General features: G+C 43.1%; 2 protein-coding genes across 2 annotated transcripts in view; both read left to right on the top strand.

Moving 5' to 3' along the window:
• The window catches only part of LOC117410467 (thyroid adenoma-associated protein homolog), a 178,993-nt gene extending 175,905 nt beyond the window's left edge, over positions 1 to 3,088 (top strand). The window contains exons 37-38 of the mRNA XM_034017036.3: positions 1,485 to 1,657; positions 2,254 to 3,088. Coding sequence (XP_033872927.3) covers positions 1,485 to 1,657; positions 2,254 to 2,574 — 494 coding nt within the window. The 3' untranslated portion in view covers positions 2,575 to 3,088. The remainder of the gene's footprint in view (positions 1 to 1,484; positions 1,658 to 2,253) is intronic.
• A 9,498-nt stretch (positions 3,089 to 12,586) lies between these two features.
• Positions 12,587 to 15,598, top strand: LOC117411344 (mRNA decay activator protein ZFP36L2-A-like). The gene is made up of 2 exons (XM_034018711.3): positions 12,587 to 12,883; positions 13,129 to 15,598. Exons 1-2 carry the CDS (start codon positions 12,830 to 12,832, stop codon positions 14,359 to 14,361), a joined length of 1,287 nt encoding a protein of 428 aa, XP_033874602.3. The 5' UTR covers positions 12,587 to 12,829; the 3' UTR covers positions 14,362 to 15,598.
• Positions 15,599 to 16,488: the final 890 nt, after the last annotated feature.

Here is a 16,488-nt window from a genome sequence, read left to right as displayed (position 1 = left end):
GCATGGTTTAGCCTTCCACACCACCTCCTCCTGATTTGTATATACATCAATTCCAGTGTCTTTTCACTTGCACTGACAGCTTGTCATTTGCTCACTAGTAGGAAGTTGTTTGCTTTCTTTAAATCTTTTACCGGGTCTAATAATGAAAAGCACAGCGCATATGGAATCGACAGCACAAGGGGTCAGATTAAGAAGCTGGGTAGAAATGACTGCTAATTATTAAATTAGCAGTTCTTCCTGTTGGTTTTCAAATGCATTCCTAAAGGATAAGCAGGGGGCTTGCTTTTGTTTTTGGAAAAGAGTTCAATCCTCCTGTGCTCAAGTTGCATTTGCTTCGCTCAGGTTACCCAGCTAGTGGACATGTTTGTCAAAGAACTGAGCCTGTAAAGTAATTACCGACAACCTCTAATCCAGCAGCTTACAAGACCATGGGTGTCTCTGGGTTAACATTGTTTGCATTGTTTTGCAGCAGAAAAACAGATCATTTAAGCAAGTTCAGCAGAACCTCAGAGTTACGAACACCTTGGGAATGGAGGTTGTTGGGAAATCAGAGTAGACTGGTAGTATCCCAGCATAACTAATTTAAGTGAATGCAAATGGTTTCATTCATTATAACACACACACCAAAAAAAAAAAACCTTGAACTGTGAGTGCTCCCTTTGTAGGAAGTTTAAAGAAAAAACATATTCAATAATGCCTAAACTGTGAATCTGCTTTTGAAAAATACATCTTTGTAGAACTAGTTATGGGTGTTAACATGTTAATCTATTGCACTGTTCAATGGTAGCAGTGAGTTTTGTCGCATGACGGCTGTGTCCTTTCGCATGACGGCTGTGTCCTGTCGCATGACGGCTGTGTTCTGTCGCATGACGGCTGTGTCCTGTCGCGTGACGGCTGTGTCCTGTCACTTGACGGCTGTGTCCTGTCGCATGGCGGCTGTGTCCTGTCACTTGACGGCTGTGTCCTGTCGCATGACGGCCGTGTGGTGAAAGCTGACTCCTCATTTGAAAATACATATCTCGGCAGGAGCTGTAAGTGTCGTGCATGAATCGGTTCTTATGAAAGCAAGTGTTTGTGTATATATCCTGCTTAAGTTGGAAACTTAATTGAGATAGACTTACGACAGAGGGAAGGAGACGCTTCTTCACAAAGAGAGTGGTGAGGGTATGGAATGGTTGCCTGGTCATGTTGTGGAGGCAGAATCACTTGGATTCTTTGAGACCGGATGAGCTAGACTGGCTCTTGTTCTTAAATTTTCTTACGTTGTGGAGAACACAGTTATGGATTATGCATCTTGGAGGACTTGTTAAGCAGCTCAGCCACAAATAAACTTTGCTCTGAAGCCTGTTTCACAAATGGGTAGATTCTCTACTGACACATACACATTGTGAGGGTAACTTGTTTGGCCCTGGTCCTACTGAAGGTGTGCTTTTACACTGGCAGACACACTCTCTAAACTGTTCTTCCTCTGCTTGTTCTTCCAGATGTGGCCCCCTCGCTGGTGAATCCAGCTGTGGCCCTGGACCTGGGGCTGGGGCTTCTCTGCCGGCTCTTCCAGCTATGGGACCAAACCCCCGCCGGCGCCCTGACCCTGACTGAGTGGCTGCTAGGGGACAGAGACCCCAAGACAGATGTAGAGGACGACAGCAGCAGCTTGGTAATGTAGCTGAGCAAGCAGCACAGGGGCAGCGCAGAGACTGGCTCTGAGAGGACTGATCCAGAACACAGCTGCAGAATAGGAAGAATAACTGGCAGTGTTTAGACCTGTTGCACATGCAGTAATAACAGTGGTAATCCAGAGTGCCTAGTACAGTCGCTGCACCTTGCAATGCCACATGTTGTCCGTATGTTTTAAATGTGCAGCTCTAAGCATTGGTGAATTAAGATCATTGTGATTGAATGCACCAGCCATTGCAGGCGAAGGGGTTTGCAGATCTCTCGAAGGCAGTGCTAGAAATTCAGTTCAAGAAGCGTCCTTGTGCACTCGATTGGTCTTGCTGCAAACAGATCAGGGACCGATATCAGTGAATCTATAACTCTGTTTAAAATATTTGCATATCCGCAGTTAGTTAAAAAGTTTTCTCAGCACAATAAAAAGGGCAGCAGTTTTGATGTTATTAATGTTGGTAGAAGGTAAAAAGTTAAGTTTAAAGCACTGGTAAGTACTCTTTGAATGTCTAGGAAAAGGATCAAAAGAATGACAGTATAATACTTTGCCCCACATGTAATCGTGCTACGTGTTTATTATTTTAGGGAGATGAGGCGTTCCTATTTGACAAGGGGGAGGTGAACCTGTGGGCAGAGCGGCTTGTCTACATCAGACTGCTGCACAAGCACCTCTCCACCCTCCTCGCCTCGGCCCCACCCCTCTCCATTAACGAGGCGAAGCTCGCTCCACTAACGAGCCTGGCATCTGCACGCCAGACCAGCACCAGTCAGCTCCTCCGAGCCCTGCCGCCCGTCCCAGAGTTCTCCAGGACAGCAGACTTCACTCAGCTAACCATCCAGAGGGAGAGGACCACCCTAGCGCTGGAGACTCTCAACACATTGAGGCTGGGCACGCTGTCCTGTTAGCACGCTGTCCCGGTAATTTTAGAGAAGATTACGGATATTTTAAATGGGCTATATATAAGCAGTCTGATCTCTGATCTAAATGCCTTGACTTGTCCATGATTGCTCAATGAGAATAAACAAGGCCCACATTAGTAAAAGGCGGTGTTTGTATGGAACATGTGCCTGCATATCAGAACATGAAGTGATACCTTTTCTTTCTAGGTTTTTTTTTATACCTCGATTTGCATACAGGATTGCTTTGTGGAATTTCCTCTACAATCCAGAAAGATCACCAAATGGATTTTGTTGATTTTAAAATGTTCTAGTTACATTCGCCTGAGTAAGCAAATCACAGTGTCCTTTTTTTTTTATTGTAACATGTGTAAGTTTTACATTGCACAACTGATTGCTGCTTTAGTAGATTAGAGCATTCTTTTTAAAACCAATGTTCTGATTGTGCTGTATATCAAACCTTAACAGATGTCCATTGAACGATTTATTTTTTAAAGTTTTTTTAATAAAAGCCTATACCGTGTCCAGTGTTATTACAAATGGTTAATGGTGCATAGTAAATCATTCATACAAACCTGGTAGGGGCCTGGCAGGGATGTGATCCCAGAATCGCTGTCCTCCTCCGCTAAGCTTGGCCACACTACCAATTGTATTGTTAAGGATCATCAGTTAACAATTTTTTTTTAATCAAAAAACCCCATGGAAATTTATGATTTCTAGAAATTTCTCAAACAAAGAATTTTAGGAAAAAAAATTTGTAGCAAAAGTTTTGCTTTTGTGGATGAGGAAAAAAAGTTACTTATTTTGCTAATGCTAATTCAAAAGTATTCATACCCTGACCCAGAAAATGAAAGTAATAGCTAGTTGAGGCACCTTTAGCAATTATAACCTCTTTTAAACTATTAGGATATTTGTCAATGAGCTTTTGGCATGATTCTTTAGTGTTTTTTTTTTTTTTAATAATTTAGGCATTGCCAATTAGTTTTTATTATTTTCTCCCCAATTTGAAATGCCCAATTATTTTTAGGCTCAGCTCACCGCTACCACCCCTGCGCTGACTCAGGTGGGGCGAAGATGAACACACGCTGTCCTCCGAGGCATGTGCCGTCAGCCGCCCGCTGCTTTACAGCGTCGGAGGACAACGCAGCTCTGGGCAACTTACAGGCAAGCCCGCAGGCGCCCGGCCAGACTACAGGGGTCGCTGGTGCGCGGTGAGCCGAGGACACCCTGGCCGACCTAACCCTCCCTCCCCCCGGGCGACGCTCGGCCAATTGAGCGCCGCCCCCTGGGAGCTCCCGCCCACGGTCGGCTGTGGAATAGCCTGGACTCGAACTCGCGACGTTCAGGCTATAGAGCGCATCCTGCACTCTAGCAAGTGATTTTACTGGATGCGCCACTCAGGAGCCCAATTCTTTAGTGATTTTTGACCATTCAACACAAAATTGTTCCAGTTCATTCAAATTCCGAGGACTTCTCTTGTGTACAGCCTTCTTCAACTCATACCAAAGATTCTCAATCGGATTTAGATCAGGACTCTGATTCTTGATTTTATTCTTCTTTAACCATTCTAGATTTTGATGTGTGCTGTGGATTGTTGTCGTGTTGGATCATTCAGTTGCGCTTTAAACCAAGTTTTGTAGCAGAGAGTTTCAGATGATTGGCCAATATCTTTTGGTCTTTTTCCTTGGCCTGCGACCATTGAGACCTTCACCATGCAATACTCAACCTATGGTTGAAATGGAAACCCCGTTCCCCCTTGCAGCCAATTCACTTTGAATATCTTTGGCAGTCAATCTCGGATTGTTATTAACCTTCCTCACAATTCTTCTACTTGTTTTTGGTGAAAGAACCTTCTTTCTTCCAGACCTAGGGTGCGTTGAGACAGAACCATGAGTCTTGTACTTCTGGATAATAGAAACAATAGTTGAAATTGGGATACTCAAATGCTTGTAAATCTTCTTGTATCCTTCTAAAGCTTTATGACAAATCGTTTTCTGCCCAAGGTCTTCAGATAGCTCTTTACTTTATCCCATATTGACTTCATGGTAATGACAGCAATCATCCTATTCCTAACCCTTTTATACTCTCTAAGAATGTTCACCTACAATCCAGCATTTTCTAGACTTTTCTAGAATTAGCTTCATTATCATATTGAAATTTCTAGTACTTTGTAGACAATACTATCATACCATCAAAGGGTATGAATACTTATATGAATTAGCATTTCTGGAGTTTTTTGCAAAAAAAAAATAAAAAAAAATGCTGAAATAAATAATTGTAGACATCTATTTCCTCCTCCACAAAAGCAAAACCTTTTCCTAAAATTCTTTGTTTGAGAAATGTCTAAACATTATACATTTCCATTGGGGTATGTAAACTTTTGACTACAACTGTGTGTATGTGTGTGTATATGTGTGTGTGTGTATATATACAGCTCTGGAAAAAATTAAGAGACCACTGCAAAATTATCAGTTTCTCTGGTTTTACTATTTATAGGTATGTGTTTGGGTAAAATGAACAATTTTGTTTTATTCTATAAACTACTGACAACATTTCTCCCAAATTCCAAATACAAATATTGTCATTTAGAGTATTTATTTGCAGAAAATGACAACTGGTCAAAATAACAAAAAAGATGCAGTGTTGTCAGACCTCGAATAATGCAAAGAAAATAAGTTCATATTCATTTTTAAACAACACAATACTAATGTTTTAACTTAGGAAGAGTTCAGAAATCAGTATTTGGTGGAATAACCCTGATTTTCAAGCACAGCTTTCATGCGTCTTGGCATGCTCTCCACCAGTCTTTCACATTGATGTTGGGTGACATTATGCCACTCCTGGCGCAAAAATTCAAGCAGCTCTGCTTTGTTTGATGGCTTGTGACCATCCATCTTCCTAAATGCTCTAAATGACAATATTTGTATTTGGAATTTGGGAGAAATGTTGTCAGTAGTTTATAGAATAAAACAAAATTGTTCATTTTACCCAAACACATACCTATAAATAGTAAAACCAGAGAAACTGATAATTTTGCAGTGGTCTCAATTTTTTCCAGAGCTGTATATATATATATATATATATATATATATATATATATATATATATATATATATATATATATATATATATATATATATATATTGTGTGTGTGTATATGTAAATTATATATATAATCTACAAACTTTTTTTTTTATTGACCGTTTACATAACCTACCCAGGTGCATTGCTGCTGAAGCTGAATTAAATACTCCGCATTGCCACGCCTGAACCCGACCTGCAGTCACTTATTCCATAGTCTCTGGTAATGCTGTGAATGCCATCTTTCCGTTGCATAGACTGAGACCCATGCGTACAGGGGGGGTTTGACGGATTGTACGGATTGTCAGTGTTTTATCCTTCTTCCACGAAGCAAGCGGGAGAGTACTGAAGGGCTTCACTGGCTATGATGTAGACTGTCCTGAGATTCATCATGCATGTAAAAATACTTCTGTTTAACTGAAGAGTTTAAGAGTGGTATCTTCAGAAATCCCATTTAAACTGTATCTGATTGAGATGCTGCTGCTGCTGCTGCCTGTCGAAGTTGCAAAGGGCAGGGTTGCAAGCAGCACACTTCCTGTACTGTCGAATGACACACTGTTTTGTGTGGACCGGGTTATATAATAGTATTATTATTATTATTATTATTATTATTATTATTATTATTATTATTGTTTTGGAATGAAGAAGGAAGGGAACAGTCCAGTGGGTTGTGTGGACCGGGTTATATAATAGTATTATTATTATTATTATTGTTTTGGAATGAAGAAGGAAGGGAACAGTCCAGTGGGTTGTGTGGACCGGGTTATATATTATTATTATTATTATTATTATTATTATTATTATTATTGTTTTGGAGTGAAGAAGGAAGGGAACAGTCCAGTGGGTTGTGTGGACCGGGTTATACATTATTATTTTTTTTTTAGTTCTGTGTACACGGGCTGTGCAACTCATGTTCTGAAGCCTGTTTTTTTTTTTTTTTTTTTTTACAGCCGTAATATCAAGCAACCGCATAATTGATGGTCTGGGGTAAATACTAGCTTGTTATGGAATTTCTTTTTTTTGCTGGATAGAATTCCCCCGATTCGAGGTTTGGCTTTTTTTTTTTTTTCATATTGTCTCTGTGCACACTCAGAAAAAGAACGATTTCTGAACCCTCGCCACCCAATAACTGGCTCCTTGTGGTAACTGCCGTTGCAGGAACGGGTCATTTACGATGGTTGGAGTTATATGAAATTACTATGCAAGGCAAAAAAAAAAACACAGTTGCCATGCCATCAAAAAATAAAATCTAAAAATGCCTTTGAGTGTTCTGTATTCAAACATGCAATCTCTCTCACTGAGAAAAGCTTTGTCAACCACACTGAATCGTGGAGAGGCTGGACCATGTGAGCAAAGATGTGCTATGATACGGTTCTCTGAGAATCAGTGGGAACAGGAAAGGTGAAATAAGGAATACAGATACAGGTTTTTTTGGTGATGATACAGATGATCTTTTTTTCCCCCGTTTAACTGTAGCAAAACTTGTGCAGTTGATTCCTGCAGCGTGGGGCTGTGCTGTGCTGTGTTTCACTGAAGATCCACTGGGTGGCACTGCAGCCTTGAACGGTGCAGACAGTCTGCGTGGTTATGATGAGTTGATTTGTTCCATTACTGCGCTCTGTTTCCAAATTTAGATGACAAGTTCAGCAGGGCTCTTAAGATGTAACCTTATCCATACAGGATGTCTGTTTATTTGATGTATTCCTCAACTTGATCATGCTGTTCAATATACTGCAGTCTTTTAAGTGCAGTATATTTGCAGTAGTAGAATTCAAATACACTTTTTTTCAAATGGTTAATTAAATATCAACTTTGGAGATATGGCCGTTAAAATAGAAGAGGTATGTGTGTGTGTGTGTGTGTGTGTGTGTGTGTGTGTGTGTGTGTGTGCAATACACGATCCATATGGAAGGTGTGTGCAATACATGATTCATTGGTGCTTCTTTACAGGAGCTTTGTGTGTGTCTGTCTGTGTGTGATTGTCTTTGTGTCTGTCTGTCTGTGTGTGTGCGAGTGGCTGTGTGTCTGTCTGTATGTATGTATGTGTGAGAGTGAGTGTGTGTCTGTCTGTGAGAGTCTGTGTGTCTGTGCGAGAGTGTGTGTGTGAGTGTGTCTGTCTGTCTGTGTGTGTGTCAGTGTGAGTGTGTGTCTTTGTATGTGTGTCTGTGAGTGTGTGTCTTTGTATGTGTGTCTGTGTGAGTGTGTGTCTTTGTGTCTGTGTGTCTGTCTGTGTGTGTGTCTTTGTGTCTGTGTGAGTGATTGTGTGTCTGAGTGAGTGTGTGTCTTTGTATGTGTGTGTGTGTCTGTCTGAGTGTGTGAGTGTGTGTCTGTGTGAGTGTGTGTCTTTGTATGTGTGTCTGTGTGAGTGTGTGTATTTGTGTCTGTGTGTCTGTCTGTGTGTGTGTCTTTGTGTCTGTGTGAGTGAGTGTGTGTCTTTGTGTCTGAGTGAGTGTGTTTCTGTGTGTGTGTGTGTCTTTGTGTCTGTGTGTGTGTGTGTTGAGTGTGTCTTTGTGTCTGTGTGTGTGTGTGTGTGTTGAGTGTGTGTCTTTGTCTTTGTGTGTGTGTGTGTGTGTTTGTAAGTGTGTGTCTGTGTGTTGAGTGTCTGTCTGTCTCCACACCCCTGACTCTGTTCCAGTGCGGCTGGTTTCTCAGTGCAGGCCCGTGTTTATTGGCACCTTTATTTTTTTGGTCAGTACCATCACCTGTAAATGATGCGTCTCTGACAAAATACATGTTTTAAGTGTGATATATTTGCAGTAGTAGAATCCATGATGTATTTTGAGTAACAACTTTGTTTGGTTAATTAAAATATGAAGTTTAAAGATATTTACCAAGTATTCATGATATTGCTCGATAATTTAGAAAGAAAATAAATGACTGGTTTGATATTTGTCAAATAGAATTACCATTGATAATCAGACTGAAGAGAAAGTTTCCAGCTTTGTGCTTGTCCTTGTGGGTATTTACTTGTGTGGAGCACTGGTATTGACCACAGGGGGGCACTACGTCACTAAGAGTTGAGATGAATGGAACATTCCTGCGTGTTAAGTGTGTTTTTATTGTTTGTTTTTAGTATTATGAAGTCAGCAACAATACGGAGACAATACAGTGAGACTATATGAACAGTCCTACCTTGCTTTGCTTTAATTTATGTAGCCATATTAACACATGCACGTAATGGGAAAGGGTTATTTAATAACTGTAATTCTACTGTAATTAAAATCCAAGTCTACAGTAAGTCTGTGGCTTAAACGCCCTAACACTTGAGCTTCAGCATTGCGGACAGTGTGACCAGACCCTTCCAAAACAGCAGCATGTGTATTGCACAGCGCGTGTAGAGATGCGTGTGTATTGCACAGCGCGTGTAGAGATGCGTGTGTATTGCACAGCGCGTGTAGAGATGCGTGTGTATTGCACAGCGCGTGTAGAGATGCGTGTGTATTGCACAGCGCGTGTAGAGATGCGTGTGTATTGCACAGCGCGTGTAGAGATGCGTGTGTATTGCACAGCGCGTGTAGAGATGCGTCTGTATTGCACAGCGCGTGTGGAGATGCGTGTGTATTGCACAGCGCGTGTAGAGATGCGTGTGTATTGCACAGCGCGTGTAGAGATGCGTGTGTATTGCATTCTAGTAGTTATCGGGGCAGTTTCATACAAGGAAATGCAGTGTTTTATTTATGTTATTGGGGCAGTAGAGGAAAGACAATTCTCATTTTTTTTTTAATTATTTGTTATCAATCCCCCCCACCCCCCCCGTACTTGTGAGAATCCAGCCAGCCAGCGAGTGGGTGCACAGGACAGGTGAAACGCAGGGGAGGGGAGCCAGCCAGAGAGTGGGTGCACAGGACAGGTGAAACGCAGGAGAGGGGAGGGGAGGGGAGCCAGCCAGCGAGTGGGTGCACGGGACAGGTGAAACACAGGGGAGGGGAGCCAGCCAGTGAGTGGGTGCACAGGACAGGTGAAACGCAGGGGAGGGGAGCCAGCCAGCGAGTGGGTGCACAGGGCAGGTGAAACGCAGGGGAGGGAAGCCAGCCAGCGAGTGGGTGCACGGGACAGGTGAAACGCAGGAGAGGGGAGCCAGCCAGCGAGTGGGTGCACGGGACAGGTGAAACGCAGGAGAGGGGAGGGGAGGGGAGCCAGCCAGCGAGTGGGTGCACGGGACAGGTGAAACGCAGGGGAGGGGAGCCAGCCAGAGAGTGGGTGCACAGGACAGGTGAAACGCAGGGGAGGGGAGCCAGCCAGCGAGTGGGTGCACGGGACAGGTGAAACGCAGGAGAGGGGAGGGGAGGGGAGCCAGCCAGCGAGTGGGTGCACGGGACAGGTGAAACGCAGGGGAGGGGAGCCAGCCAGTGAGTGGGTGCACAGGACAGGTGAAACGCAGGGGAGGGGAGGGGAGGGGAGCCAGCCAGCGAGTGGGTGCACGGGACAGGTGAAACGCAGGAGAGGGGAGCCAGCCAGCGAGTGGGGCACAGGGCAGGTGAAATGCAGGAGAGGGGAGCCAGCCAGTGAGTGGGTGCACGGGACAGGTGAAACGCAGGGGAGGGGAGCCAGCCAGTGAGTGGGTGCACGGGATAAGTGAAACGTGGGGAGGGGAGCCAGCCAGCGAGTGGGTGCACAGGGCAGGTGAAACGTGGGGAGGGGTGTTCTTTTCCACAACGCTTGAAGCTTGCCTGCCAGTGCCTCCTCCTCTAAATGGAAATAATTGGGGGCTAACTCTTCAGCTTGTGTGAGGTGCTGGTACAGAAGGCTTCCCGCAGCCAGCTGATGCGTTTAACACTGCTGGTTACTGCCCTTTGTGATACCACAGACAGTATAGCGAGTTGGGAAACAAAATAAGCCTTTGTTTTATGTCATCACATGTATTTTTACCTTAATTTGAAAAAAAAAAACCTTCTGTTGAAACTTGTTTTTTGTCTAAACCCTTATAAAAGTTTACCATAGTAAAAAGCACAGAGAGGTATGGTAAAGCATAGGGAAGCATTGTAAAGCAAGGAGGGGTAAGGCAAAGCATAGCGAAGCATTGTAAAGCACAGAGAGGTCTGGTAAAGCTTAGGGAGGCATTGTAAAGCACAGAGAGGTTGGTAAAGCATAGGGAAGCATTGTAAAGCACAGAGTGGTGTGGTAAAGTATAGGGAGGCATTGTAAAGCATAGGGAAGCATTGTAAAGCACAGAGGTATGGTAAAGCATAGGGAAGCATTGTAAAGCACAGAGGTCTGGTAAAGCATAGGGAGGCATTGTAAAGCACAGAGAGGTCTGGTAAAGCATAGGGAAGCATTGTAAAGCACAGAGGTCTGGTAAAGCATAGGGAAGCATTGTAAAGCAGAGAGAGGTTGGTAAAGCATAGGGAAGCATTATAAAGCACAGGGTGGTGTGGTAAAGCATAGGGAAGCATTGTAAAGCACAGAGAGGTATGGTAAAGCATAGGGAAGCATTGTAAAGCACAGAGGTCTGGTAAAGCATAGGGAAGCATTGTAAAGCACAGAGAGGTCTGGTAAAGCATAGGGAAGCATTGTAAAGCACAGAGAGGTCTGGTAAAGCATATGCAAAGACACAGTGGTAAAGTCCTATAAGGTAAATTACACTAAGTATAACAATGCTGGGTTCTCCGATGCTATAGAACAGTTCATTCCTCGTTTCTAAACGCTTGTTTTGGGCTCGGCTCTGTTCGTGTTTGCTTATGCGCTTGGCACCGTTTTGTATAGAATGAAAATCTTGAATTTACACACCTGTTACTAATGGTATTCCCCCCTTATCTTAGATGTGTGCTTCAGTGCATGCTCTCTTTGTTTGGGAATTGGCAAATACTCTGGGTCTTGTGATCAGTTTAAAACAAATGTCCATGTTGTGAAAATCTAGCGTGCCGGTTTGTTTACTCCAATCCCACCGTCGTGTGTGTTGAACACACTGGGAAGACCTGACGGATTTCAAGCGTTTCGTTGCGCGCATTCCCGAGCAGAATCCGGCTTCCCAGCACATTATGTTACTTCTCCAGTTTACAGCAGGACCATGCGGTTATTTTTTGTTTCCCGTTTCAGCGTTGTTAGGAGAATTTGTAACACAAGCGTGATTCTAAAGAGACTTTTACTGTCCGTGGGACGGAGCCTTTTAACTGGAAGGCTTTGGTATGAATAGGGTTTCCCTGGTTAAAAAACGAACAAATAATGTACGTAATAGAAGACATAAGAATTAAAGGTCATTATGGAAGTGGATTGCACGCTTTCTGTTTGTGTTTTGTATATTGAAATATGTGTTCCGTCGTTGATTTGTTGGTGGATTTGTATTTCACTAGTAATAGCAGAACTCGTCATTGTAGTAATCATGCTTGGTAGAGACTGAAGTGCGTCGCTCTGTGGCGTCATGTCAGTCGCAGCAATCTGGACTCGACACCAGCCCCGGGATTATCAACATCCAATGGTTTATTACAATTAAGAAAGAGATCGAGTAATTCAGTCCAGTATATCCACCCAATTTGTCATATTTTGAAACCTGTATTAATGGCGTGTACACAGTGGGAGCCAAACGGTTTTTTTGTTTGTTTTTTTTTAACAAAAGTGAAGTTAATTAAAATAAAAAAAAACATATACTCCTTAGCCGGTACAGTAGATGCATGCCCATGTTTTTGGAAGTAAGGCTGAGATATATTGGGAGGGGGGATCCATTTCTGAAATGGTGTAAAACTTTATTTTAAACACTCATTGTAGGTATTAGATATTTTAGGCGCACACAGACTCAGTCTGTGCTCCAACAACATGCCTGCGCTCTGCACTGCAGTATACCAGAACTGGAGCCGAAGTGCTAACAAGTTTGCAGAAGAAAAAGAGGCGGTGTCCAATCAGATATGGCTAGCTAGTTCTAAAAAAAAAGGGGGGGGGGGGGAGTGGCCGTTGCCTAGCGACTCTGGCTGGCCAAGCTTCGAAACCTCCCCCGCGCGCAGCTGCGGGCAAAAGCATTTATATTCCTTCTCGCGGCACTGCCGACTTCAAGCAGTCTGCTCGGTGTTGCACTTGAAGATTTTCCTCGGGTCTGCAAGTCAATTTGGAGCAGATAGGACAGCAGGTTTCTTTCTTTTTTGACCACTCTGTTTGAAACCAGTCGTGGCTTTTAAAAAGTTGTAGCAGTCAAACTAGGATCCTGGTCGGTCCTGCAAGAACCAGCGACCTCAGCAGAACTACAAACAGAAAAATGTCTGCAACATCACTCTTATCCGCTTTTTACGACATCGAGTTGCTTTGCAAGGTAATTATGCTTTTGTTTAACTTTGAAAAGTTCAGAAGAAACTGTTTTATAGTAATGGCGATTAGCTGCCAGCTTGAGTCAGTGAAAGCGTTTGCATGTATTTAGTCAGCGATCGCCTGGAATTAGATTGAATTTAACTTGTGCGTTAATGTTAAAAAAAAAAAAAAACCTTGTTACCTGTTAACTCAAATGACAAAGCAACATAACGTTAAGTAAAAACCTCCCTCCCCCTCTCTCTTTCCCAGCAAAGCGAGAATTCCTTCAACATGAACAACCTAAACCAGTACAGTATGCTGGAGAAGCAGCCGGTCGCTATTGCAGCGAATACTTCCAGCAGCAGCACTAACTCTTACACCCCTGGGTTCATCCGGCGAAACTCCAGCAGCAATCTGCAGGCTCTGGTCAATTCCTCCAAGTACCCCAACAATTCCTACAGCAACAGTAAAGAGACCACGACCAGCGCCCCCGCTACCACTGCTCAGATGAACAAGGAGAACAGGTTCCGGGACCGCTCCTTCAGCGAGAACGGAGAGCGCAGCCAGCAGCTGGAGGCGCAGATCCAGCAGCAGAAAGCCGGCTCTCAGATCAACTCCACCCGCTACAAAACCGAGCTCTGCCGGCCCTTTGAGGAGAGCGGCGCCTGCAAGTACGGTGAGAAGTGTCAGTTTGCCCACGGGTACCACGAACTCAGGAGCCTGTCACGCCACCCCAAGTACAAAACCGAGCCCTGCCGCACTTTTCACACCATTGGGTTCTGCCCCTACGGACCACGGTGCCACTTCATCCACAACGCTGACGAGAGGAGACCGGCCCCTTGCAATGCTAACAGCGCCGTGCAAGGGCTTGCCCTGCAGGCGAACGAGCTGTGTGGTTACAGTCAAAGGGACGGCATGCAGCACCAGCACACGAGTTTCAGTCAAAGGGACAGACCAAAGCTACACCACAGCTTGAGCTTTTCAGGCTTTTCCAGCCATCACGGACTTGAATCGCAGCTGGTGGACAGCCCCACGTCCCGCACCCCACCGCCCCCTTCCACGTCCTCCTCCTCCTCCTCCTCCTCCTCCTCCTCATCCTCCTCGTCTTCTTCCTCATCCACGCTCTACGAAGACATGCTGTCCCCCAGCTCGCTGTCCTGTGCCAACAACGCCTTCTCTTTCCCCAGACAGGAGCTGAGGAACCTTCTCGCCCCTCTGGCTATACAGACCCACAACAGTGCCTATTACATGAACCACCACCATGCCGGCGCGTGCCCCCCTTCCCCGCCGTGCAACATGAGTCACTTGCAGTCGCTGAGACGCCTGTCCGAGTCGCCCGTGTTCGACTCCCCGCCGAGCCCTCCAGACTCCCTCTCGGACCGCGAGAGCTACGCCAGCGGGTCCCGAAGCTCTTCTGGGAGTCTGAGCGGCTCTGAGTCTCCAAGCTTGGAGTCCGGAAAGCGTCTGCCAATCTTCAGCAGGCTGTCTATTTCTGACGATTAGACGTTGTGTTTAAAAAATAAATGACGTTTTATCTTCTAAAATCCACCATTTTGTCTTTAAGAAATCTACCACTCTCCCTTTTGTGACGACACCAGTAACGACAAAAATAAATAAATAAATAAACAAGATCAGTTTAATACTTTTTGTATTAGGGTAAAATTTCCGAAATGTTGTGGACATGGCATTAGATATTTTCCTTTTATATAGAAAGAGTTTAACATCAACAGAAGGCATTCCATCACCGATACTTAAGAACTATACACAATAAGAAAAAACAAGAATCAACTATAAACTACGGTCTTTTCTAGCAAGCACGAATAAAACGTCAGTTTATTAAGGGAAAGCAAAAACACCAGGTCTATTCCACCTGTGGTGACTTTTAAAAAGAAATGCAACAAACATCCTGCCAAGAATATGCCTTTTTTTGTCAAAAGACTTTTACATTTTTTTTGTCAAAAGACTTGCATTTTTGTGTGTGTGTGTGCGTAAAAAGCTGAACTTTCATTCCAAAACTTTGTTCTGTGTTCTAGTGCCGCCACCCAGTGGCAAGGTATGGCTTGAACATCCACGTTTCTACTGTTAATTTGTTGTTGTTAAAAGCACTCGGTTCTTGGTGTCAAGCTAGTTGTTTGGGGATAACTGCTGATTTGTTGAATTATTATTATTATTATTATTATTATTATTATTATTAGCAGTTTTGAGTTGATTGCATAGCATTGCACACAGCTTGCTATGAAAACTATTTAACTTATTTATTGTCTTGTGAAAAGTATAGGCTACATTGATAACTGTCCATACCGTATTTCTTGAGTATGATGAAAGCAATAGATATATATTCTTTTATTATGTTTAAATTATGATTGCCATTATTAATCTTCAGAATGTGGAGTGTGATTGTTCTTTTCACAGTAATATATGATTTTTTTTTTTTGTAACTTCACTTGGTTATTTTATTGTAAATGAGTAAAAAAAAAAAAAAAAAACAGAATCTTAATTTAAGAGTGTCATATTTATTTCATTAATTTTGTTTCCTTGTTTACGTAAAACAAATGTAAAGATTGCATGGTTTCTACGTTCTTTAGAAATCAGGTCTTCGTGCTGTGGAAGTAGTTATTGTGGATCTCTCTACATTTGTGTGTAGAATGTGAAAGTAGCAAAACATGGTTGATAGGCCATCCAAAAATAACTCAGAAGATGTAAACTAGTCTTACGCTTTCTTATAAGCCCAGACGTCAAAGTGGCAAAAACCCAGTCAAAGTAAATTAACCAAAAAAGGTATTTTTAAATGAAAGCATCGACCCCACTGTGATTCATACCAAGTGCCAGAGTATGTAGCAATAAGTGTGGCCCGTTATTATTGTACCTAGTGCCTTTAGGGGTCAATAGACATGCCTTAAACAGTAATGGAACCAAATCCAGTATTCCTATATGTTGTTTTAAGCCAGTCAAGTTGAATGTAGTGTGGGGTTAAATCTGTTTCCAGCAGGTTGTTACCACTGTTGAATTACAATTTTGAATCTGGAACAAAACTCTTCGTGCAGAAGTGGCTAAATACAAGAGTTCCCTTTGCTTAGTCTTTTTTTAATTTTATTTTATTGTTTTACTCCTGAAACAGTTTTTCTATGTAAAAGGTCTGAATCTTCCACATGTTTTGCTGGACGGAGGAGAGAACTATGAGCACTATGTACTTAGTTTCTTGGATTACTTTGAACAGAAGTAAAAGTTTTTTTGAATGTAACAAAAAAAACGGACAAAAGGACAACTCTTTAAAATTATATATATATATATATATATATATATATATATAGGGGAGTCAGTTCACTACAAATTGAGTGTGAGGCTGTAAACTTTGTACTGTACATTTTTTGTAGTTCTCCCAATAAAAATGATTTTTTGGAATTATCTTTTTGTTTGTTTTGAACATGGTTCTGTGTGGATGTTGAGCCCAGGGTGAGTGTTCAGTTATGCACCCATTGATGTCCAGATGTGTGCAGGTAACAAAACCACAAGTAGGCAAGCCAGGGACTCCCCCACAACACACACACACCACTGCCGCTCAGTCAAGCTTGAAATGAGTGTGCTGACACAAGGGCAGTGTGTTGAAACACTTGTATGATAGCTACATAA

This window comes from Acipenser ruthenus, chromosome 6, assembly GCF_902713425.1.
Source record: "Acipenser ruthenus chromosome 6, fAciRut3.2 maternal haplotype, whole genome shotgun sequence".
Taxonomy (NCBI): domain Eukaryota; kingdom Metazoa; phylum Chordata; class Actinopteri; order Acipenseriformes; family Acipenseridae; genus Acipenser; species Acipenser ruthenus.
Note: the sequence above shows the minus strand (reverse complement) of the source record. Positions and strands in the feature narration are given on the sequence as shown.